At 39.5% G+C, this 26,684-nt stretch overlaps 1 protein-coding gene and 1 long non-coding RNA gene across 7 annotated transcripts in view; one reads left to right on the top strand and one right to left on the bottom strand.

The window, feature by feature from the left end:
- Positions 1-543: 543 nt before the first annotated feature.
- Positions 544-26,684, bottom strand: part of LOC136444080 (kinesin-like protein KIF12) — a 44,260-nt gene continuing 18,119 nt past the window's right edge. For 3 of the 6 annotated variants that reach the window (XM_066441606.1, XM_066441562.1, XM_066441581.1), the window contains exons 3-15: positions 20,914-20,992; positions 18,818-18,948; positions 17,459-17,534; positions 16,828-16,884; positions 15,690-15,842; positions 15,228-15,363; positions 14,718-14,809; positions 9,235-10,215; positions 8,733-8,990; positions 8,137-8,299; positions 7,419-7,484; positions 5,477-5,527; positions 544-3,278 (exon numbers count right to left, since the gene is read on the bottom strand). In XM_066441606.1, coding sequence (XP_066297703.1) covers positions 3,166-3,278; positions 5,477-5,527; positions 7,419-7,484; positions 8,137-8,299; positions 8,733-8,990; positions 9,235-10,215; positions 14,718-14,809; positions 15,228-15,363; positions 15,690-15,842; positions 16,828-16,884; positions 17,459-17,534; positions 18,818-18,948; positions 20,914-20,992 — 2,356 coding nt within the window. In that variant the 3' untranslated portion in view covers positions 544-3,165. The remainder of the gene's footprint in view (positions 3,279-5,476; positions 5,528-7,418; positions 7,485-8,136; positions 8,300-8,732; positions 8,991-9,234; positions 10,216-14,717; positions 14,810-15,227; positions 15,364-15,689; positions 15,843-16,827; positions 16,885-17,458; positions 17,535-18,817; positions 18,949-20,913; positions 20,993-26,684) is intronic. The other 3 variants (XM_066441572.1, XM_066441597.1, XM_066441589.1) reach the window with 3 other exon arrangements.
- LOC136444121 (uncharacterized) lies at positions 3,200-16,031 on the top strand. The gene is made up of 2 exons (XR_010757230.1): positions 3,200-3,300; positions 15,711-16,031. It is a non-coding gene; the product is annotated as an uncharacterized lncRNA (long non-coding RNA).

Raw genomic sequence — 26,684 nt, forward strand, 5'->3', positions numbered from 1 at the left:
TACAGTAAATCTGCAGCAATTATTTCATTAACTGCTAGAAGTCGCTTTTAAATATCCATTGTAAAATTGCATCGGCAACATTACTAATGTGTTGTTCTTATCTATTCCGCTTGGTGACGCCTTTGACACGCCGCGAAAACTCAGCATAATTTGCCATGAGTGTTGTGTTGATCCCAGCCGAGACAAAAAGACGCTGTCCTGTGGCAAATTTTTAAAGGCTTCACACCATGGTAACTAAAGGTTGGTCACTAGCACCTTCTTTGTCTGTGGAGAACCTTATGCTCGTGCACGTACGTTGCTTGCAGTATTGGTCCAATTTAAAAACTGGACATTTAACTTATAATTAACAGAAATCTGGCAACTGAGTTCGGAAGAAAAGTGAATCGGACCAAATATAGTTTGCCATCGCTGATTACCTTGCTTCAATTGTACATAAAATGTTCTTGATCTTAAATATAGTCACTAGCTTAATTGCTACACCCAAACTCACACTAACAAGGATTGGCAGTGGTCATTGCCAATCAATAACAACAAGACTTCATCTTTCTTTTGTGAAAATATAATTTTCATCACAATTCTCACATCTGATGGCTTGAACAAGTGCGATGGCTTCAGCACGCATATAGGTGGCGAATATGTACAATACATAATAACACAACAGTGTTAACAACTTATTGCCAGGAATACACTAAAATTCAACATGTGCCAGAAATACATCTCAGGTGCATTTCACACAATTTTACTACCTAAGTGCAGTAAAATTGTTACAACTGCCACACCGACACTATACTTATAACACACATTGACAATAATGTTAACATTCAAATATCTTCAACAGGTAAGCATAATGTGTATTGATAAATGTTCATTGAAACACATTATTACAAGTAAGTTGCCAGAATAGTTGGTAGAACCAGTTAGAATTCATGTCTCCAAAATTGAGCATGTTTTATGCTCATTGGCTGGTGAGGTAAGTCAGTTGACAAGGCTGGCCAATGAAAGTGTAGTGATGCAATGATACATTCTAAAGGTGTCAAGAACTTAAATAATTCCATGAAAGAAAATCATTTAACTGATTTGTGCCATTTCAACTCCAAAAAGAGAACAACTCAGTTCTTTAGACAAGTGGTGCAACATTCCAGTAAACTGTGGTACAACTTCAACCATGATGTTGGTGTGAATGTATCATTGCAAACATCAACTGGCAAAAACCATATACAAAACTGTTCAATCTTCAATAACGCTTGAGAGCTAGAACTGTGAACACACCTGTCACAAGCTTAAAGATACAGTAACACAACCACTCTGGATCCTAGGTATGCAACATACACAGTAACGTTACCATGGCAGACGTGCTGAAATGTTAATTTTCTAAACATAAACCTTCATTCAGCCATTCACATCAGTATAGCCCAGCTTTCTGACTGACCCTATTTCATGTAATCTGTAGGCAATACTTTTGGCATCTCATACCAAGCTATCTGTCAGTCCCTCCCTTTTCATTGTCCTATTAGCAATGTTGACAAAATGCTGAGCAAGTGTCCAAACTGTGACAAAAGGCATACATACATACATACATACAATAAACATTTAAGATCCTTCTTTCTAAGAAACAGACCACTGGATGCTCTAAACACACTAACATCACAGCTTTAAGCACTAAGGACAGAACCATCCGCTAAGCACAGATCTGTGGTGCAGTCATGTATGTTTAATCTTACATCTTAAAGCTTATATCCACATTGTAATGATGGGAATAGATAATGCTTGATTAACCCTGTGCAGACTTGTATTGAAAGACCAGTATTTCCACTTTATCATTGTCTCAAAACTTTAAAACTATGTGGAATGGTGGACAAGTCAGTCAACAGCGATTTTTTTTAAGTTGACACATCTGTTAACATCTTGCCTGGTTGGTTGACTGGATTGTTTGTCTATTTGTTTGAATGTAGAACTACTCCTGATTGGCTAAAGCATAGCTGGGCTCTACCACATTTGTCAAGGAATCAAGCCCAATGAAAAAGAGCAGCTAGAATGCACTATTACAATAGGTTTTCACATATCCTCAAGAGGTCTTCAATACCGTAACATGTAAGAAGTACAACATATTTCACAATGCCTTCTGTACAGATATCATTTCTGTCTAATAGAATATGTTTCAGTGAAATCTCCTATGCAATAATGTGATACAAAACATCTCTGTACAAAACAGCAGCAGGAACTATATTATATACACTGTTTACATGATCTCCAATGTACACTTTACTACAAAAACTTGATTACATCATAGTAAATGTATGTTTATATTAACATGACTACAACACATCATGGCTGGAATAGCTCTACTGACCATTGCTGTTTCATTGAGCAGAGGCTAGAATGAACAATGTGACTCCACAGACTTTATTCTTTCTCTTCAGTTTAGTAGTCTTGGTACTACTCTACCATATTCAAGAAGACTGACCCGTTTGAATCTCAAGTCATTATCTCTCAAATGGCTCATCATTTCAAGATACGATCAGTAACAGACAAAATGTTGATATTTCATACTGACAACTGCTTTAGAAAACTTTCTTCCTGCAGCACATAGTATACATACAGTATATCCTTTTGCTGAGCAGAGATGGTTTTAAGTCCATAACTCTATCAAATCACAAGCATCCACAAGTGTAGTTTACAAAACAGTCTAACTGAAACCCTGCACTGGTGTCTGTGGATGTATACAAACGTGAGGATGAAACTTACATCTTTGTTATCTGCATGAATGGAGGCTTTGACTAAAATAACTGATGTTCCTGCACTTATGATTTAGCAAAACTGAGGCAGCAGCCAAAAGTTGAAAGCACTGGCATGAACAGCAGGAGTTGTACCATAATGATGCCATTATACTGCCATACTGCCCAGAGTGCAAATTATAGGCAATATGTGCAACACTTTTTTTCAGCTACCTCCAACAGCACAGTGATCAAGTTTGTGCAAATGCTTACACTCGTATCCATTGATATGTTACCCTGTCTTTCAGAAAAAAATTCAAAGTCACCCTGTGGGTTATGACTGTTTGTGCACACTGTATCAGCATTTTCATATCTCTACCTCCAGAAAAGCATTCTTGGAACATAATGCTGTGGATACCACGCTCTCTCTGGTACCAGGTTCAGACTTGTACTATCTCTTCTTCCCCCCCTGTGCAGGCTTGCTGACGTGCTTGTATCTGGCGATCTCTCCCTCCAAGTCCGCCAGCTCTGCACGCAGCTTGGCATTCATGTCCTGCAGGGCATCTGATGAAACATAGAGTTCAAGGTCAGCAACAGTTCACGTTAGGTGTGAGATGGACTACTGCCATAAAGAGTGACACACCTCAGGGTGACTTCTCTACCACAGCAAACAGATTTTCACATGAAACAAAAAAGTTGCTTGTTCTCTTAAAATGTAGACATAGTCGAGTTCCACGGAGTGCATAGTTCAAGCAATCTCTAAATGCTCTGCTCCATTGCTTCAATGAAATAAAAAAGAGCAAAGAGAGTCTTGAGCTACAACAGGCCCCCATTACTTAACTTAGTATCTGCCCATTACGTAGTGCTCTCTGCATATTGCAAATAAAGTGTAACAGCCAAGCATGGGAAAAATGCACGAACCAAAATGGCTGTCCCAACATCATGCCATAGACAAACATGATACCAGGAGGACTATGTTTGTTGTTGGTGCATTGTTTTCCTCGTAGGGGTGAGCAACTTTTATCACTGTGACCACAAGAACCACAAAGGTGAACTCTCTAATAAAACATCCCCAAAATGATGTGTAGGCCACCTAACTGTCTTCGACATCTGCTATAGAGTTGTCCGTGAGGAAGGGTCGGTGGGGGATAGACAACATAAGGTTAATAGATAGTAGTGAGTGTTAGGTAGCCCTGCCCTAACACGGAACCTTGTCATCTCCCATTCACTGCTGCAAGGACAACTGAAGCACTCATAAATAAATACTGACACTTTCTCTGCAGTGACATGCAAGATGTGTCAGCTTGATATGATTGATTAGGTTTGTAATAAGGAAGCTCGTCAGTCCTTTACATGGAGGAGCTATGGGGGCATGGATGAGGAATGACGGTTGACTAGCAACAACCAACAAAGAACATCCACAAGGAATAAAAAGGAATAAAAGGAATAAGTAATGAAGATCCTTCAAGTTGGTTTCTTTTCAATTCTATAGGACAGGATAGCAACACAGGGATGTTTATCCATAACTAAAATTGCCAAGAACAAGGTCTAAGCTAATTCTGTTCAGGTTACCGAATCCCTGCTAGGTAATTCATGATACTTGAAATGAGAACAAGTTTGGCTAAGAATTTGGTAAGAGTTATAGCTAATGGAGTTGAAATCAAACAATTTGACAATATTTCTTAATTGTTGAAAAAATTCCAGAAACTGGATGTCAAATTTGACCTTTTGCATTCTACACGTACAATGTGAAAAGTTACTTGAAGGATTTCAATTAGAGATTCTTCTCTATGCACAAAGATTATTCCTCAATACATACACTAATGCTCTCATATAACATTCATCAATCTAGCTAAGCTCTTAAGATCTTAAGCTGACTATGTCTCCGAGACTATTTGCTGAGCTTGATTGGGGCACAAATTTCAATCAAAGTCTGAAATAGGCTTGGTTTTAGTCTTATTTTAGAAAAAAATACAATCAAAACTTTCAAGTGTTTTCCATTAGTCCTGTGCTTTCAGACAGGCAGAATATTCTTCTTTACAAAAGCGATTGGGTGCTCAAGAACTTGAAAAATTGAGACGAAAACCACCTGTTCAAATTTGCAGATGGTATAGCTTTCTGAGTTGCATGGATAGCGGGAGATGATACTAATCCCGTCCACTGGGGAAGCAACATGGGGTAGTGTGCAACGTGAGTGGGACATTTGTTTCTCCCCCAGCCAAAGGGTATAGTGGACGAGATTGATATTGCCTTATGCCCAAGGGTCTGGCATCCAGGCTACTTTCTGAGAAATAAGTATTCTTGGAAGGTAGTGCTTTACCCAGAGGGAATTATCCGGTGATTGATGACAGTCTATAAATGTTATGTCCCCTCTTTATAATCTTCCTCCTCATCATACAAATGATGAATGACAGGTTGAATCATCGTCTTGTTGTGCATAATGGTCATACCAGTTTTTAATAGGTCTCAAGAGACAAATTAAAAATGGTACAAAATGTGCATATATCTCAGGATAGACAGGTTTTGTCAGGTAGTCAGCAACTTGAAGGATCTTGCATTGATGTTACAAATTGCATCAAACATGGCTGAGCAAATTTAGATGGACACTAAAATCTGCATTCAGAAAATCAACCTCCTTTTGATAGAATTAGGTCACATTAGTATGACATTCAACAGAGGATAACTGCTTAACCTTTTTCAACAGCATAACATTCTATTCGTTAGTAATGTCTAAAACAATGAGAGACAAGGACGACTCGTACCTGAATCTTTGGTTGTGTAGAATTGTGCATCATTTATTCTTTGTCGGGTACCTGCAAGAAATTGAACAATTAATTATAATCTATTATAGTAACCAGATACAATAAAACTGTTAAAGACAATACATGAATTTACTCTAAACCATTCAGGGATTAGTTGGTCAGTGATTTAAAAAAACAATGATCATGGCAGGCACTTTTATACCACTGGAATATACCACACACCATCCGCTTTTGATGGTGCAAGTGTGTACTGTTGATTAGACACAGAATTCTCTCTGATTTCTATGTATAGTGACAACTCCCTCCCAAAATCCTGGATGGACATAGAACTTATAGCTTCATGGCCATCCTCTGACATCAAGAAGGCTGAAGGCGGTTTTCTTGTAAAAGTTATGTAATATGTGACATATACTTGAAGTGCTAAATTAAGTGATTAAGAAATGATGTGACAAGAGCAAAGAAAATATACTGTGATTGATGTTGTCATGGCAACACAAGAACACACTGTCCTCTGGCTATATCATTGTTGATTTCTAAACTTGCTTGTTGGATTGTTTATCACTTTGTGTAGTAGAGGTGAATATTTGTGGAGATCTTATTTCAGCACATCAAAAGTTTCTGACTTTACAGTTACAATTATTGTTTTTCTTCACTTCACTTTAATTTCATGCTTGACAGCCTGTAAGAACTAATGTTTATAAATCATCACAAGATATTTGATTCAGTGATATGGTTTTGAATGTGAATACAGCTGTGTTGTGCAGGATAGAATATATTATGTGTACTAATCTTTTTGAGGTGCTCTTATCTGTTTTGTCTTTAAGAGATTTGACATTTAGAAATGGTGGCTTGGCTTGGATGATTCAAAATGTGAGAGTGCCATCCATGTAAAGCACACGTGGTAGAAATATTCAGGCAACAATTTACCAACATAGGTGTCAAATCTGGTTGTTTGGGTGCCTACACCAGAAAGAAAACATTATTATGTTGCAACAAACATGTAGGTATATACATTGCAGATGGACTTTCTGATAGGACTGATAATCATGGTAGCTGCTTTTCCAGTCTTTCCCCTCATTGGTAGGCATGAATGTACCTGTTGCCACTTTCCTTCACGCTCAATGTACATTACACTCAGATATGAGAAGCATTGACCTTTGAATTGACAGGTTTTATCCGAAGCTCCCTAAGGAACTACAGATAAAACCGAAGATGTGCAAAGAGGTTACCCATTGCGCATGTCTCTAGAATGTGTTGTCAGCTTCAATGATTGCATCCATGTATTGGATAGCTCTGTGTTAGCTCAGTTAATCTTGTTTCTAAACAGACACATGCACACAGACTGGTAGTTAAAGTGTAGTCCCAACATATACATTGTATGTAATAGGAAAGATTTATACCAGTGCAAAATATGTTAAATGTATGTTTAGGAGTGTTTAGCACAGTACTGGTTAGGGTTTGACATTGATATGAGTGGAGAACACAATCACTGGTGCAAGAGAGGTGATCATGCAGAGTGCAAGCAAGTAACAGCAGGGCATTCTGCACCTCACCATGTGGATGGTAGGGGGCGTGTCATCCTGTGGGACTTGGAACAAAATCATGAGCCTATTATGAAAAAAACTTGTCCTAACAAATTTCCTCTCAGAATTATTTTCTTGAATGCAGAGCAAAATTCTGATTTGAAGAACATAATCCAAATTCTAAGACAATAATTATCAATACGATTGAACCAAATTTGCAAATGGCATTTGAAAATTGAGAAAGAAAAAGCAGTTTGTAGTAATTTTCTTCATCACCCCCCAATAACTTTAAGAAAAATAGGGATGCACAATGAAGAAAGAAGATTTTTCGAGACTTATCAAGTCGCCCAGGACGACCCCCTCCCATTGTCCACATGAAGAGGTGCCTGACAGTTTGCTCCCCATTCTGCATGACTTACTTGCATCATTGGTCTCCCCCTGTTTGTCAGCATTATGTGGAGGGGTTTGATTGTCCACTGCTTTATCTGTAGGGGGGTTCAATTGGTGTGAGCGCATGGATGGACTATGATCAATATTTACTGCCAATCAGAAAGCAATCGACCAGTTCTATGAAGGATGATGCCATATATTATTACATGTATGCATGGTCATGTTTTCAGCTGAAATCAAAGATTATGCTGTCAGATGTTATTTGGGAAAATAATGATTGTCACTACAGAGAGCATGTAAGTATTAAATGACAAGACAATTATGATATTACCCATTTCATGGCCAATCAATACAGTGTATAAGGAGGACAGCAGTAGTTAAAATGTGACCAAAAAAATGGTCTCAGCTTGGGAAAATGAACCAAGAGTCTGTGTCTGTTGTGTAAAGACTAATGTCATGACTATATATAGTAAGCAGAACTGATACTTGAGGAGAATGGCCTAAATTTCTAGCTTATTCTATTGGTGACTTTTCAAAACATTATAAACTTAAGGAAGATCTCTTGAAAACAGCCAGACAGAACTAGGCCATCATAATCATGAAAGTGAAATATTTGGGTTAAGGAGAAGCAAATTAGGACAGATAATAACTAACTCACTGAATTTTAGTGATTGAATCCCAACAGGCTAAACATGTGAAAATGACAGGTACAAGGCCTAGTAAGGGAATCAGTGCACATGTACTGACCATGTCTAAGAATGGGCTGGTCCCTCTGTCCTTCCCGGTTGTGCCAGACGTTGACGTCTTGTTCCTTCTGAGGTGAGACCTCCGGCTCCCTCCCTGTACTGTCCTCCTCCTTCTTACCCATGGCTTCACGTTTCTGCTGGAACCGCTCAGCGTAGCCTCCCTGCTGAAAATTTCAGTGCTTCAATTGTTTAACTATTCATTGCAGACAATGCAAAGTCAGGGGCAGCAAGTTTAAAGATATCCTGGCACCTTTGACATCCTAAAAGATTATAAAATACATGTACATGATTGTATATGCTTCTATGGTGAGGTTTCTGAAGCAATTAATGGAAGGGCATGACACAACTCTGGAACATTTTCAATCATGTTACTTTGCAACATAGAAGGGCTTACAATTTCGAACCATTAAGAACAAATGAAAGAGTGACATATTTGAGAATTAATGACTACCAAGGACAAAGATTCCTGGGTTTCCTTTCCTCAAGCATGCTGAAATCTCAAGGGATTCCAAGTGCAGGCATTGGATGGATTTGCTGTTACCTTGCTATCCCTAGAGAGGTGAAATACACCAGTGTGATATGAACATAGAAATATACCTTTTGAGAAGACCCTGTTGTTCCAGATGCCTCAAGTTTGATAAATCTCTTCTTTAAGTTTGAATCTGAAGCCTTCTTTTCCTTCTTCTTCTCCATGACCTTGGGTGTGACCTCTGCGCCCTTCTGCGGCAGTTTGGAGAAGCCCTGGTTCTTGGTGGGGATCTTGGACGGAGGAAAGGAGGCGTTGGGACGGGCTTGCTGCTGGCGGAAGTTGGTGGGGATTCCCTTTTTCTGATCTACCGGCGGCAGGCTCAAATCCTGGGGAAGGACATGACAGTAATTTCTAAGTTGTTAAGGGGGGAAGATGAAAACTAACCTATAAGAATTTGCCATTTTGATAACCCTCACAGAAGAAGTGATTGATGTCAGAGGTTAAAATCTAACCATCATTATCCTAGGGGCCTGTACTTATAAGAAATTATGATTGGAATCAAGATAGATGTGACACATTCCAGATGGTTTGAAAACAAGTTGTCTACTGGCTCTTCAGAATAACAGTTACCTTGGAATGCTCTGAGGGTGGTGTGGATCTCCACGCCATTCTGGGCTGCAGCTCGGGCGAGGGCGGCCATGTTGTCATGTGTCGGTTCTTTGCCTCCCGTGGGTCAAACGGCGACTTTGTCAAAGGTGAGAGCATTGTTAGTGGTGGGCCCTCGGAATGCGCTGAGTGCCTGTTAACAAGATCTCTGCGTATTGAATGACCAGAGCTGTGCCGAGACGAAGTCTGCCAACTCAGCGGCGATGCAGCGAGGACTCTTTCCAGGTTTTCCAGCTTCTGTACAAGTTTGTCGTTTTCCCGGGATAGCAGCACCTGCTCGCGCTGAATGTGGTCCTTCGACGTGAACAGCTCGGTATTCTCGTGTCTCAGGTTCTCGTTCTCAACCATGTACTCTTGCAGCATTTCGTACAAACTGTCGCTATCGTTAGTGTCTCGACGGGACAACGACGGTTGGACTGCTTCGTCTTCCTTGGGCGGTTCCTTTTTGTGTCCGTTCACCATTCCCATTCGACTCTGTGGGAAGTTAAGTTTCGTTCGCAGATACTCGTTTTCACTTCGTAATCTCTTTAGTTCTCTCTGCAGACTCAAAATCAATTTCTCTCGTGGATCCATTCTCACGAGAGGCTTGTTTTTTATCCTCTTTGCCCGGACTGCATATCTTAAAGTATTCATTGTCTCAGAGGCATTGTATGCCGAGGGCGATATACACGCAACCATTAAAGTTACACCTGTCCCTCCCAGACTATCAGACAACAGTTTTGTTAACTTGCTGTCTCGAAACGGAATATGTCCACTGCGCTTCTTTGGGTCACTGAGGGCAGAAATGCAGTTTCCAAGAGTCAGAAGGCTCTTGTTGATGTTTGTGGTCTCCACGAGGGCGTCCCCAGCTGACTTGGACTCCTTCACCTTCTCACTGCCTGCCAGGTCCACGAAACAGATCTTACCATGCTTGGTGATGTACATGGATGCATCGTCTGGGTCAGCCTGAGAAAACAACACAAAAGGGAATGATGAACTGCCCAGACCGAAAAAAGTTTCAAACAAAACATAACAAACAAGACAAGAAGAGTCCTTAAAACCTGAAAACAGGAAAAATGTTGAGCGAAATTGGTGCTTACACAATGTCAGCTTATGCAGTAAAACTGCATGGAACTAGTACTGAGCACCAAAACAGCTGGCAATTCATTGACAATACACTGTCTCAAAATCTCGGCATTCATTGACTACCTTGCCATTAGATTTTATCTCATCAAGAAACAAATCTTTGGGCTTCAATTAAAAATTGTCGACATCATGCACTCAATGATCAGTACACAACTATGTGGCCCAGACTGACCTAACTTTGAGAAACACTCACACCCACTGCACAAAGACAAATCAATTTTTCCTGGCACAAGTATCCCTTAAATGTGTGTATCTGCTATATTGTTAGCCACACCCAAAGCATGAAACAATGGGTCCATCCAACTTGGTCACTGTCCCATGACAATACTCATGAGAAAATAACATATCTACCACTACCTAATAACGCTAGAGCGATAAGGAACAAAAGGCAAGCAAACCGCCTCCAGCTAGTAATGTTAGTATCCTGTGACGAGAACTCAAAGACAGGGATCAACATTACAGCTACACGTTGCATGGTATCTACATGTATATAAGCTGATGCCGCTTGGTGTAAACAGAGGCAAACAGTTGATTACGCCACTCTTGTACAAGATCCATGTTTTAAAATGTATCATAAGACCTTTAGCTGCTTATCTATTGATGATTTACTCACTGCTTTACTGAATGAAATCAATTCATAATTCATTAATTGTCATTCAAACTCCTCAAAATGTTGTTGGCTTTGGTCATGAGCATTTGATAATGTTTTCTTCATTTTCCATGCATGTAAAGACATGCCCTCCAAAACAAGCTCAATTTGCTAAACTTTACAATATGTGCACAACACTTGCATGTAGATGCCACCATTTTGATCTCTATTTCATTAATCTATATTCTGACAGAGACAAATCAATTTTTCTCGGCTGACCATATTATTACTAATCTTCCAGAATCTGTGATACTTGCATTGACAAATAAAGAAGTCAAACCTTACAGTCATGTATGTAGACATATCAGATAAAGATCCATAGACTAGACACTTTTTTCCTTTTTATCTTCGCCGAGTACTTGTACTCGAGGAAGATTATGTTTTCGGTTGAAAAATCTGTTGGGTGGGTCTGTATGTATGTCAGGAGCATAACTCAAGAAAGCTTCAATGAATCTTTATGATTTTTGGTAGGCGTGTAGTGGTTGTGCAAAGGAAGGTCACGTTTGAAAACCGTTTACCTGGCATAATTCTATCAGTACTGCAGCGGACTTTGCGTGTTTTTGTGTTTGTATGTAGGCAAAAAAAGTGACGGAAACGTTGATGGATCTTCATGATTTTTCGTAGATCAGAAGAGGTTGTAGGAACGAAGGTCAAGTTCGAAAATTATTAATCTGGCGCTTTCCTACAGTACTGCAGCGGGCTTTGTATTTGTGTGAGTTTGTATGTCGCCAGCATAACTCAAGGTGCTGTTGACGGCTGTGCATGATATTAAGTGGGTAGGTAGGAGTGTCAAAGAGGAAGGTCAAGTTCGATAATGGGCCTCCTAGCGGATATTTAAGGTACTGCAGCTGAGTTTTAAAGTTTGAGGTCCAATTTTCTGGAGGTGCCAGGCTCATGTTTTTTCAGTAATACATTGAATCTTGAACAGGGAATGAGTGGTGCAACTTTGGGCCCCCTAGCGGATTGTTTGGACCTACAGTTGGCGTTTTTGTTGAAACCTTTGGAGGCGAATAACTAAAGAATTTTTGGCATGTAGATAGCTTAGGTAATGTTTTACATAATCAAATACATATTATGAAAACCAGGAGCTAATTTACATAATAAATAAGGAAAGTTTATTCATCCGCTCAAAGTTTGTGGTCAATTTTTTTGCAGGTGCTATGGTTATGATTTTTGAGTGGTAGATAGATCTTGGGGCAGGGAGTAAGTGATGTAAGTTAGGGCCCCCTTGCGGCTTGCCGTAAACTGCAGTGGGCCTATTTGTTTGTAACTTTTGAGGAGGATAACTCAAGCAATGATTGATGGATTATTCTTGTATTTGGTATATATGTACCTTAGGTGATGATCAACATAATGATATGCTCATTATGCAGATCATGACCTACTTTACGTAATCATTGAGGAAAATGTATAGCACTGCTGCACCATAGTACGCGGCATGTGATACTGTAAGTCTACTTAGATCCCCGGGGCCTAAAATCCGCGGTTTCGGGCAAATGGAAAATCCGCGGTGGTTCTAAATTCGCGCTGGGCGATGAGTAGAAAAAACAGCAACTGAATACTGCCATCAGAAAATGCTTGTTCAATTTTTAAAAATAAAAAATGTTACGAAGGTCGCTACAAAACTGCTTCAAAATCGTCACAAAATGCGGTCCACGCCGAAACTGTGACGGGGACTTCCCGCCTTGTGATCACGTGAAATCTTGCAGTCAACCAATCAGAGCACAGTTTTTCTGACTCGAACCAATCAGCGCTTAGAACAGCGGTAAACATGAGTAAACAAAAATGGCGGCCCAGCCCGGCCCTGCCGCTAGCGCGCCGTATTTTGAAGTAAAATCACGGCATAAAATACGAGTCATCTACGCTACGTAAGCAGAATTTTCACGGGAAAAAAATTAAAGGAATAGATTCTCCACCAAATACGACCACAAATGGCGGCAAATGGCTTCAAATCACAGCGTAGGGACTCAAATGCTCGGGTGAAAATCTTGTTTTTCTTTACGTATTTTTGCTCGCTTTCTTGAAAAACAGGTTTTTAATGAGATCAACGTATGTCAGAGGCACCGATATCGATTGTTTGCAAGCATAACAATAGCAAGAAACAAAAGAGTGTGATTGTACAACGGTAGACGGCGTCCCCAAGCCCGTAACAACAATGCAAAGCCCAAATTGTGGCGTGTATCTCGATAATTATTTTCTGATTTCTCGGTAAATTACTACTGTATATGTGTAGTGGTCGGGAGTAGCGACGCCGCTCGGCCAAACTTCCGCAAATCATATGTAATATCACTTGTTTACACGTATGTACTGTGTAAAAGTTTGTCATGTTTTACACAATCGCGTGCATTGTTTATGTGTCGCTTTTCCCTGAAGTCGAGCTCACTCGTAAATGTGGGGAGGGGGGCAAAAGTACGATAAACATATCCGCGGGGAAATTGATTCGCGGCGCAGAGGTCGCCGCGGTTTCCGCGGATCTAATTATACCGCGGATCTAAGTAGACTTACAGTAGTACACATCTGGCGTCCAGAATCTAGGTCAACAGCTGGCGTCCTGAATCTAGGTCAACAGCTAGCTTACTAGCTGGGCGATTGAAAAGAAAGGACTATTATGTTTGGTATGAAGATAGCTAGATTTAAAAATGAATCTAATGATTGACGTTTGATGATAATTATGCCAAACAGGACCTAATTTGCATGATTAATGAATTTTTTGAAAAATCTGCCGAGTTCTATGTTTGGGCGCGTTCATATGCATTTAAGTCGTATTTCAGTCTTTGTGAAAGCTTGTATCAGAGGGGGATATTGTTCAGTTACTAGGGCTAACCCGTAATAGCCTTAGCCTTTGGGTAGCCCTGGCTGTACTTATCTACAGCCGAATAAACAAATCAGAAAAATCCTTATTACCTGGATGTCTAACTGTTATTGACATTCCATGAGAGGACTTTAAGACATGTGGCATATCAAGCCACTGAGAAAGAGGGGAACATTGATAGATATTGTTTAAGCAAATAAAGACTTAAATTGAATGGTCGTTGAGAAAAACGGCTATGTAATGTCATATTGGTAAATGGCGGTAATTTGGTACTTGCATCTGTCGGTACAATTCATATTATTTGGCGAAGATATGAGGTCGTGGAACTCTAGTTATGTTATGTTATCTGTGTGTGCCCTTTAGGCATGAGTTTACAAATAAAGACTCATTCATTATATCTAGCTCTTCCAATGTACTTCTCATAATTGACCTAAAAACCCAAATGCTGGACAACTGCCGATAAAAACAACCTCATTAAATCTGCAGTACAAAGCTTGTAGGTTAAAACGGGATTAAGACCCTGAGACATAAATGACCATCCCCAAAAGCATTTTTTGAGATGAGATGATTTAAGCTTCTTAATACTAATGGGTTCTCCAACAATAGGAAAGTGGGACTGAAACCTTCATCACTGTTATGGCATTTGATGAAAAAAGTTTATCAAGCTTTTGCAATATCTAGTCTTTTCAGACAGACGAGCCTGGAGACAGTTTTCTATCTTCATGTCTACCTTGTCCGACCAACGACCTGGAGGTCAAGGGACTAGGTAGGTAGGTAGTCTTTTCAGAAGTTAAAGTGATAAAGTGTTTACTTGTTACAAATTACCTACAACAGAAGGTAGTGAAAAGCAAACAGTCTTACCATTTCACTGTCGATGTTGAGTGTGAGCATGGTGTGGCTGCGGCTGGAGTGTTCGTTCAGGTTGTGGGAACCAACATGTCTGTTGTGCATTCCTAAGGAGACAACAATCATGCAAAAATCAGTTTAGCTAGCCTGGTAACTGTTCTAACAGCCTGGCTAATACTAGGGTGATTGACCGGGACCAGAGTTCTACTAATATGTAAGCATTGGCCTCTTTCTGTCATCTCTCCAGCCGGCCAATCAGAGATTGAAACCTAGCCTGGTTGCCATCCTCCATAGAAACTGCTGGCTCAATTTTTTGCTTGTTAACTCTGTCGTATGCAAGCAAAAAGATTACTAACTTAAATCTAATTTCAACCGATCCTTCAAAAATTCCCGTTTTCAATTTGAGTTTTAAAACAGTTTTAAGTTAACAGTTAAAGTCCTCTGCGCTGAGTTAGCCATTTGGCACAAACTCTGTATTGCTTACAAAGTAAGGCAGAAAAGAAGGTTGATGAGATTTTATCTCACCTTCTTCCAGCACTGCCATGATGTCATCAATATTTTCAAACTCGGGACAGAAAAGGTTCTCCACATAGAAGCCCTGTTCCTTGGACCATCGCACAGGCAGGTTGGGCCGATCTGCTGGGTTGAGAAGGTCCTTCACCTGAGACAAACAGCAAAACAAATGAATAAACAAATGAACAAACAAAAACACTGCATAGACATGTAGATGTAGCCTATTTTCTACACTATTGTTTTGCACACTGCACTGACTGGATTATGTGATATTTGAATTCAACAAATGACAAAGGGGAAAGCAGACATGACAGGCACGTAACAGCTTAATATTGAATACATCATCACCCATTCTTAATCATTTGAGAAATGACATGATACGAATGTATTTAGAGCTCACAGCCAAACTTGTATATTTGGTGAAGACAGACGTCACACGAGGGAGTTTAACATAAAGCAATGCTGTTAACAGACCTGTTCATTGTATATTTCCAGGTAGGTGGCCTTGAGTGTGTAGACTGTGCTGGGGTCCCGGCGTTTCCGCTGACCGATGCTATCAAACAGGTACAGGAAGGCCCGCTGTATCAAACCCTGGAGCTCAGCGTCTTGCCCGATGTCATCTTCAAACTGAAACAGTCACAGTTAAGTGTTTAATTCACACTTCTCCAACTTCTACAGAACCTCAACAATCTACATGTAGAAGACACTTTAGCAGAACAACTGGCAAAAGTTAGAACTTACATTGACACAATGTATATATTTGTAAGATAAAAATGTTGAACAATTCTGAATAAACGCTGGATTCTGAGATCGATATTCAGTTCTTAAGTGTATTGCATTTACATGACTAAATTATTGTATTCAATGCAATTGTAGATTATTATAGCCTTAAGTCCTGGAGTCACAGAGAACTTATACCTGGCAGTGATAAATGAACCTACTGACGGTTATTCTGCCAGAAGCAACAATAACACCATCCCCTTCCAACACAACTAGTACCATTTTCCCCCATATATTATCGATCGGGATTTCTTATAATCGGTAGAATCAGCGACTCTGCTGGTAGAGATCCTGATTGGGGTCTCTGTCAACAGAAACTCCGATCGGGATCTCTTCAGGCAGAATCTGCGATCCTACCAGGTTGGAGTCTCTACCCTGACATAATGTTACAAACACTTCATATACATGTACGTGATGATTCTTTAGCCAACTCAACCAAGTGGTATTGTCAAAATCCTCCCCAGTGTGAAAGATGACACTGGAACTGTGTAATGAGACACTTTCTAGAGATAAACTGTAAACTCTAGAACACATCTACCACTACACATCCAGAGTAATCTTAACATTCTGACAATGGCACTTGGCTAGTGTACAACATTCTCAAACAGTTACTATTCTAATGGAACAGTCAAAAAATTTACACCAATTTCAACAGCACAACTGTCACCATGAAATGAGCACAACATTAGAAAGACAGAAGTGCAGAGATGGCAGCAAAGATGTCATGCATGCAGGGACAGTGCAAAGTGTTACTCGGGGCCGGTGCAAGAGACTTTCCACACATGCAAAACTGTATGCTGGGCTCCACGACGATCACCACCACTCAACCTACCCCAAACGCGGTCCCCTCCTCACCGCTGTTTGTTGGAACCGCACGTGGCGTGCGTGTCTCCAAGAGTACGAGAGAGAGTCAGAAACTGTCAGTATGGCCACTGCATGTAAGTGCTTTGTTTGCAAGATGGATTGTCTTGTAAGCCAGCATAGATCACAAAGAAAGTCGGGCAAAATCAGAACTGCAGAAATTATTTCTTAAACCGCAATCTTGCATGCAAGCAACCAAAACCAGCAAAAGCTTTAAACTAAATGCTGAAAATTGCTTAGTAGTAGAGGGAAAATCATTTAGATGTGTCAACTCAAACTTGTTAGCAAAGCAATCTCTATGTTTAGCAATGGCATACAATGTTGATGTTACATAGGTTTTTTTGCAACATACATTTGTCAAGCAATAATTTACAATGCATAAAATTAAGCTTTACTTGGTTTACCATGTACTTGATTTGTTCTGGTGATTTTCCAGACTCTTGACCAATAGTGTCAACAGTGTCACAATGCACCTGTCTATTGTGTTTAGTCAGCTGACCAATGACGCCATGTTGCAATGCAAAATAATGTAACATCTAACATTTCTGTCTAATATTATAATGAGTGGGATTGAAAGTGAGGTAAGATAGAACATGTCTCACCATAGTCATGGGCCCTGTGATTGTGTGAGTCTTCCCAGATCCAGTTTGTCCAAATGCAAATGCTGTACAAGCATACCTGTGACATAGCGACAACCACAATTTATTCTACTGTACATACATACATACAGAACATGTCATGTACAGGTACGTTATAGAGACATTCGAATTTCAATTCATGGCACAACACTTGAAGGCACAACAATGATTTAAAAGCTCTTGATGAGTGCCCTGCTTCAACTTGAACACCAGGCTAATTACCAATCAATAATTCTGACAAAAGAATCAATACTTTCAGTCACCTTCTGTTGACCCTGGAGGAAACCTGATACCCCTACAGTTATATCAGGAAATCTTCAAGGAATTCTTAAGGCTTGCCTGTGGGCCTTCCTCTTTTTTGATCAGATAAGGAGAAATCGATAACAATGCGAGGCCCTTATTGTATGAAGAAGTAGCTTTGAGAACAAACAGCCCTTTGTTTCACACCTGATCAACCTGGCGATGACTTTGTTGAGGATGTGAGGAGTTGTTTGGGAGGGTCGAAGGTTAAGGCGGCTGCTACTTGAAACTTAACAAACACTTGATACAGTCAACCTGTAATTATGCCTGAGTACCTAGGTTCTTTCTAGCCTCCTTGGTCTGAGTACAACTGACACTAGTCTCAATAGTGTCTTTCTGTACATTTTCATCAGAAATCAGTTGATCTCCTAATCTCCAAGCAGATATTTGGTGTGAAGACAATTACGCAGCATAAGGAGGGTTGGCTGTCAGGAAAATATTACAGTATGTTACAAGCTTTTTTTCTTGAAATCTCCTTGAAAATTACATTGTTTATCCTTTAATTTCTATTTTGATCTGTTAAGTCATCAATCAGCAGATAAATAATCAAACGAACAAACTGAGGTCTGATGTACAATGATTTATGTCATGCCTGGGCCTGATACGGGTGTTCCGGACCGTGTGATAACTATCCGGATCACATAGGGTTCGGAAGTGTTATCACACAGGCTTCCATAGAATATTTCGAACGCATTTCGAGCGCGCCGGTTGTGCGGCCGTCGGTAATTTGAATACCGGATTCGGAGATTGGAATCAATGTTGCTACAGTTTCTTGTTCGAGGACACAAAACTCCCTCAACTTCTGGCGCATTCCGCATTGAAATGTATGTTTTCTCGGGTGGGTATGACCAAGGTATGACATAAATAAAATACAACACGTTGTATTCCGCATCACCCTCGGTCCCAGCCCTCCCGCGGGTCGGATCGCCCTCCGGCCTACGGCCGTCGGGCGATCCGACCCGCGGTCGGGCTGGTACCTCGGGTGATACGGAATACCCCGTGTTGTATTCTATATGTACTCACCCGTCAAGAGCCATGTCAAGCAGCTTTTTGATACCACAGTTTTCAAACATCTGGTACTGTGTCGTCTCCGCACCGAACACGCCATCAAACGTGAACTGTTTGGGCCGCCCTCCTGAAGTGCTGGTTTCAACCTGAGCAGAGAAATGGAAGCACATTAGTCAAGATCTAACTGTATTACAGTTGCATCAGAAACTACTCAGTACAGAAAAAAGCACTTAGCCAGCTCAAACCCCAAAGGAAGCATACAAATACAAGCTATAAGTATAAAGTCGTGAGGTTATTAACTTATATTACTTGAAATTCTGCCGTGGGATTTGTGCTGTTAATAATTTGCATTTCAGAAATTCAGGCAATTTAAAAGGTCTTTGCTAGTGGGCTTGACGAATTTGATAAAACATGTTTCTAAGGCTATATCACAAGGCCTACACAATGTCAAGAAATCATGAAGATTATTCTTGTATTACATAATATTTTTCAGTTATTTCGCTCAGAAACTGACAAAAGAAACAAATGATGAGCAAAAGAAAATGTCCTAAGAGGTCAGGAATGGGCAATTAATGAGGTATAGAGGGCATCATTTATATCAACAGAGGACATGATCTTATTGATTTGATTATGCCCTTCTCTGTTACATAAAACCTGTTAATAGTGTTGTACAACTGTGCAACATAGTGGTCAATGAATAAATCATTTTCTATATGGCACAAACATGTATAAATACATCAACTTTAAATAATTCAAACAAGTGACCACAAGAAACAAACTGGACATAAACCAGAAAGGCTGTTGCTACAGTGTGCGTGCACAGAAGGGGAGACGTACTTATTAATCATTAAAACATCACAGCTTCAGTAACTGCATTTGACAGCTGTTAAGATTTCAGATGAAGCTCTCCTAATTTTGTCATCAAAACAGTATTCAAAGCTCCAGTTTTGAATCTCAAGTATGTAGGATATGTAAGATGTGTAAGATGTTTTGCAAAAGCTATTAGCCATAAGGATAATATGTTAATGAAAGAGTCTCGCTTGACAACATACAAATCAGCAGGTACATGTCAGGGCCTCCATACTGAAAGGCATTACTGTTTGAAGAATGCGCCACTCAGATCACCTGCATTTTTGGAAAATTTGTGGTTATTTGTTGGAGCCTTGGAGGGAAAACACAATTCAGTATCTCTTTTTTTGGCTGGCTGCAACATTATCACTCTGTGGTGTGCCAGAATTATATGTTTAGGAACAGAATCAGATAAAAGATTTCAGATCATTTCTTCAATGTTACAGGTATGTAGTTACAGGTAGTTTTATGAAAGGACTGGAGGTCTTCCCCCAACTACATAATGTAATACCAAGTTGCTATGGTAGTCCAGAACTAACTTGGGACTTGAAGACCGACCGTCTTTCTGACTGAATTAACTTTAGATAAAGGCTTTTGCACAATTCATCTTTTGCACGATCATGCAACTTGAAATAAGAATACATTATACAATACTTTTCCCCATCATAAGATATAAGATAAATTACACAGTATGTCACCTTGTAGTCACTGAATACTAAATTGAAGATAAAGTGATGTCATGAGCACATTATGTGTAATGGCAGTGCCCTAGCTTTGAAACGTGGCCATAAAATAGATACTGTCACTGCACAAAGCTTTTTACATTATAACTTCTGTGAATTCAGATTCAATCTGACGAGGGTAATTCTGAGAAGTGGTTCACATTTCGCATTCTTTTACGCTTTCAATACTAATGGCACAGACAAACTTGATCTATGGAATGCACAAGTGAATCAAGCATGGCGAAAGGCTCTGTGAACTTGGGGTTACATGTATTTTCAATAAACAAAACATGACCCACATGTAGGGGCCGGGTGTCATTGACAATCACAACAATGCATTTTTCAGAGTCTGTTGTTTGCCTGGCACTTCTTTCAACATGTGGCAATAGGCCAAGATCTCTCTTACTGAGACTCTGTATCTGAGTCATTCTGACAAAAACATTCAACAGTTCACATCTACCATGGAGTATTTATTATATAATAAGACCAAGAATTCACAGGTGCAAGTTAACAGTTCAGTATGTAAATTTCAGAACCTACCCATAATGCACCTTTCCCTGGACATTGTGTGATGACCTTGTCTTTCCTGTTGTTCTCCAGGTCGTTTGGCGGCCGTATTCTGGAACATCAAAGAGAACAGAAAGTTTTTTATGTTTAGCCATACCTAGTATGGCTCAACATATTGTTTTTGTTCATGTTCTTCTTCTTCTCCTGCCAAATCTTCAAATGGATTCAACTCCGCCATTTTTTAATCAACCGACCTGAAATTTGGCATGGAGGTAAAGAAAGCAAATACCCTCAGGTGATTTTAAAATTGCTTTGAAACAGCCCTTAAAATCATTTTTATGGAGGTCTTTTGGGGCATTTTTAGACAATTTCTATATTTTGGGCTCCTGTGGCCTGGTTTTACATGCAAGTGACCTGAAATTCGGTACAAGGGTGCCTTGAACATGTCCCTACAGGACTTCCAACACATTTCTGGTGTACATCACTTCAAAATGCTTCATTTTGGGGACTTTTGGACCCATTTCAGACCAAAAACAGGCCAAAAGTGGTATCCACGTTCCATGTTCTATTTGCTGCTGGCCAAGGAATCCATGTTCTATCTAAGGTTCCGCGCGTTCCATTTGCTACTGGCCAAAGAACGCGTGTTCTGTTTAGGTCACCTTAGGTCATATTGCAGGAACACACGCAAGCCTTTGCCAATGTTGCAGTAAGAAGCTCTTGGGGTCTCGCAGAACTTGTAGAGAGAATTTTTTTGCACGGGTGATTTTGGAACAGTCAATTTATGCATCGGGAGGGAGATTGGAGAAGTATGATGCTCTCGCAAATGTTGCCTTTCTACATGCAGTTAATATTTCGATTTGCCCAGGTGTTGTTTTGGGACAGCACACTTCTTGCATGGGGAGGAGTATGGCTAAACATGCTGTATTTGCTCAGGGGCAAATGACGGCCTTTCTAGTTTTACATGTTTTCATATAGGATATGCCATCATTTAATGGAGGAGAGATTCTAATGTGCTTGCAAAGAATTTCTGATTTCCACTACAAAAAAAAGCTCTGAACATCACCATGGGGATAAAAATAATTTCGGAGGTTTAATATGTTAAAATTTGTAAATGTGAAATTCTAATATTTCCTACAGATAAAACATAAATCATATGTTGATATAATATTTGTTTTTCAAATGCTCTGAGTGGATGTCAAGAATTTTCTGTGAAATGGAGGGCAGGGCATGTGTACAAACGTACAAATAAAAGTACAAAATTCAAACATCAATATTACACCAAAATTGATTTGTCACATCTACATCATATACATGCAAGAATACAATCAGAATATAAAGGATGACAAGTTAATGATGATGTACAAATGCATCTTCCAATCTTTTCCATTTGGAATGCTTAACAGTGTTTGACAGGAAAAGATTTATGACAATATTTATCCTAATCTTTAGCTGGGTTAACTAAGGACATGGGTGTGTCTGTGACTGGGTTCCCCTGGAGACGAGTAAACACAAGATGGTCCCAAGGGTAAAAGGACCAAATCAGTTCTTTTCATGTCATTTGGTCCTTGGGGAAAATAAAAGAAAGGACATGAACTAAATCATGATCAGTTGGATCCTCAAAGTGACAAGTAGATTAAAGAAAAGTCACTCAATGGAAACACAGGGTTTTCATTGTATGTGAGCCTGCTTGAATCTTGACAACTCAATTAAGATTTCTCCTCTATGGTTGTCATATAGTTTGTCATATATGGAGATCAAAGGAAAGACTGTATGTATAAGAACAAATAAATTTCTATGTGAATACTGAACAGTTACTGCAATACAAAAACATTTGACATTGAGCATTTCTAAGTTGTGTAGTACAATACAGAATGGCCTTGCTCTGACAGTCAAACCGCTTTTTGTCCTTTCAAGTTGATATGTTTTCAATTATACCAGCCGTAGAGTAGCAGCGCTGCATGTAGATTCAATTTCAAACCATTTATAATCTATAATCCCTTGTAAAGCCGGGCTATATGTAACATACCGAGGATACCCTTTTTCTAAGTCATCCATAGCCTGTTCCGGATTCAAATGTTACTCAAATGCATACTGAAGAGAATATGAAATCAATATCATAAGTTATCATTACGTAAATGATGTTGCAATGATACCACTTAAGAGAAGGCAAACAGCTACTCATACATGTAGATACCCTCAAAATACTGAGTGAGTGGTACATATACCTAGAACACACAGGAAATGCCGACCAGCCAGCTGGTGCTCTGACAATAACATTAAAATCCTCCAGCGGGGTATAAATCCAGAATATATTTGCGGTTGGGATTTCCTCCTTTCCCTTTCAGCTGGAGTGTACAGCAGGTCCTGTTGACATTGCCATCCGCCATGACATGTTCTAAGTCCTCAGAGTCAACATGGCTGGCTCAGCCCCCTATTGATTCTCAATGGGCCATGCCGATGTTGTTCCACCCTGCAAATGTTACTTCTGTTGTTTACCTTGGTCGACAGTTGGTTTATTTAGAAAGCTTTCAAGGCTTCTGTGCATTACTGCTGCAGAGCTCTAGCTTAGGATCGACACATTGCCCAAGCGAGTTTGTCACCAAGAGCAGTGTTCAATGGAAGTACCATCAAAGTTGTAGTTTAATTATCAAACACAATAAACTTTCCCTGTGTCTGTTTTGTATCTACATGTACTACTCTCAGACTAACAACTCCGTAAATGGGCAATATATTTTCATTATCAGCTGGGTACAGTTCTCAATTCTTTGACAATACTTTGGACAACCAAATTAAGATGATCTTCCTGTTGTTGATAAGGCTGTATCTGTATCTAAACGAATGTAAGATCAGTCGCCGGAGGAAATAGGACCATGGATCAGTGTCCCATGCTCTGATTACCAGTTGGGTCACAGAAAACAATAGGAATCACCTCATTTGTCGTACCTCTGGGTGGTTTCCTTTGTTTTCAGTAATACAGCCTTACTGTGATACAGGATGAGTTGGCAGACCTCTCCTTTTGAAGTGGTATACAGGCATGACGGGACTGGTTTGAAACAACAACATCAATGAGATTGTTTGTTTGATTTTAGATGTACACATTTGTACCTTACCATTGTCTTCTTTCTATTTCTTATGTTTAGAGAGGATTCAGAAGACTTAAAGAAAGACAATGATTGGTACAGATATATAGATCCACTGAAGACACCCATTGATCATAAGTTAGATAATAATAAGTAGAGATTACATATTTTATGAAACTTCAATACTGCTTATCTGAAACTCCCAGGCCAGCTGGCCACATTCCAAAAACATTTGGGAGAAAACCTGCTGCACAAAGTGTGACGCAGAACAAGATGACTTTGTGTAATTTGCCATATCCTGGGCTTATCTGGTCACAAAGCATGCCCTGCTGTCTTCTAAATCATTCCATCTACCATGACCTAGCCTGGGAGAATTGACCCCGTGATTCGACGCGATCACCCACCGCAATCGTGCCCAAACTTTACTGGCCCCACTATCCCACTGGCCCCCACAATCTAGCATGCCCCCGCTATCCGTGTGAGGCACCTCAACCTTAACATTAGAACTGATTTCACATCTTAAAAGAGTAATTTCTGTGTGAATAGAATGTTTTCTACGATTTCACCATTACTGATAAGAAAAATTAGAACGGTTCTATATTGCCTCACAGCTTTAACCCACAGGAATATTTACTATCCCATACTTCAAACTCTTTATCATCAAGGTCTTTACTAAATGAGTTCAGTTGTGAAAGGTTTAGTCCTATGAGGTAGAAAAAAACACCTCTCAAAAAAAGGCTAATGCAATGTTTTGTGAGTTTGAAAAGTATCAAAAAGGCCTGTATCATGCCATCTGTAAACTAAAAAGGCCTCCCAAACCCAAAGGTGTACAATTATGTGTCCAGAGCACCCTTTACCTGGTTCCACCTCAGTAACTATCATCAGTGCTGTGTGTAAGTCCTTTGTGATGTGTGCTATTATTACACACTAGGAGAACCACAGGTAAAAGGGCTAATTGTAAAGGTATGCAGGTAAGCTTGGCCAGTGTATTGTTGTCTGCCTAATAGAGTAGACACAGAAAGATAGTGTTTAAGCCAGGGTGCCAACCAGAACAGGTCATAGGTTCAGGAAGTGAGGAAAAAAACTTGAGTGGAGTTTGAGTAAAAAAGACAAAAGGCAGAATCTACTTCAAAATAATCACATACTGTTAAACTTAAATGTAAATTTTATGTTATCCAGTTTCTTCTCCTCCAAAAAGAATTTTGTTAAATGCTTTTTCAAAAATTCTAGCATACAAGCCCGTCCAAAAATAACATATCTATTCCATACTCTCACAGAAAAGAGTTGTGTTTTGTTTTCATCTGATATGAAAATGCTTTATCCAGGCTAGCAACAGAAGACTAAAGGAACTCCACATACATGTATATCATACACAATTGGGGTTGCGTGAGTCGGTTCCTACTCAGAACATGCGGCAAGATATCTCCAGCCCTATTGTGATTGTCTTGTGACCCTGTCTCTTCTAATTACCAACTTGGCCATTCAATACAGGCCCAACATTTCCTGCACATTAAAAATTCATTGTTGATCTTTGTGTGAATGTCGGATTTAATATCCACCCAACTGATCCAACACCAACCAGGTTTACATCCTATAATTCTGAATTAATCTAAGGCTTAACGTTCTGTACTAGTAGATCACACTGGTTTGATCTGAATTTCAATTGATCTGAATTTTGAAATTCAGAAGGCTAATGAAGCTACACAGTCTTCAATATTACAAGTCAATAGATTTTTGCTTCATAGGAAAGGAGCCAGAAGGAAAAGAGAATACCAGTATAAGAATTAAAAAACTATCACGTCTCATAGAACTCAATTTTCATGTATGTGTAGTTTATTTGTCCATGTATTTTCCATAAATTATACACATAAGTACAGACTATACTAGAAAATACTAGAGAAAACTATTATTGACATCAGAAAATTGCAAACCCGTCTATATCTACAATCAACCTCAAACGAAAGACCAAGAAACATGTACAGTACTTGGATTGTTGAGATTGATCATGTCAGTAAATACAGCAAAGGTGTGGTAAGCGTGCCCTCCTTCTGTCCTGACCAATCAGAGTTTAGTTGTCTTGTCATTAATGATATGTGACCTTTGCTGAAAAGAAGTTTATACCAGACACATATCAGGGAGATTGCCTACCGACATCTTTTTTGTGTTTTTGCTTGTTTTTTGTTTGTTTCGACAGTTATAATTAGTAAGTGAGATGGACTGATTTCCTTCAACAAACTAGTAAAAGCTATAAATTGTACCATTTTTTTCTTTTATCAAATTTCACGCCTTGTGCCTTAACCAAAGCAATAAAGCATGTGCAGTATCCAAGGACACTACATGGGTTTGTCACCTTGTATAATCTATCTCTTATCAAGGAACAATACCCCCAAGGTTTTTTATCATAAGTATGAATGATAATATTGTTTTGGGAAGACTAATGATATTGATGATAATTTGAATTTGGTCGTATTGATGTATTGGATGTTAACAACAGGCACATCTCTCAACATGTAATATCTGCTTCATCCATATCATTAACCATAAACAACCTGACCAGACTATGGGTAAATACACAATGAAGATTATCTTTGATATTCCATTCTTCCCGTATCTCGACCTTGACATCCTATCGCACTGTTATATGTTTGTATCATCACAAGGATTCAGCTGTGTACATGAATAATACAGAAGTCCAGACTCTATTGTACTTCTGCTGGTGGAGGT

This window comes from Branchiostoma lanceolatum, chromosome 1 (genome assembly GCF_035083965.1).
Source record: "Branchiostoma lanceolatum isolate klBraLanc5 chromosome 1, klBraLanc5.hap2, whole genome shotgun sequence".
In the NCBI taxonomy this organism is placed as follows: Eukaryota; Metazoa; Chordata; class Leptocardii; order Amphioxiformes; family Branchiostomatidae; genus Branchiostoma; species Branchiostoma lanceolatum.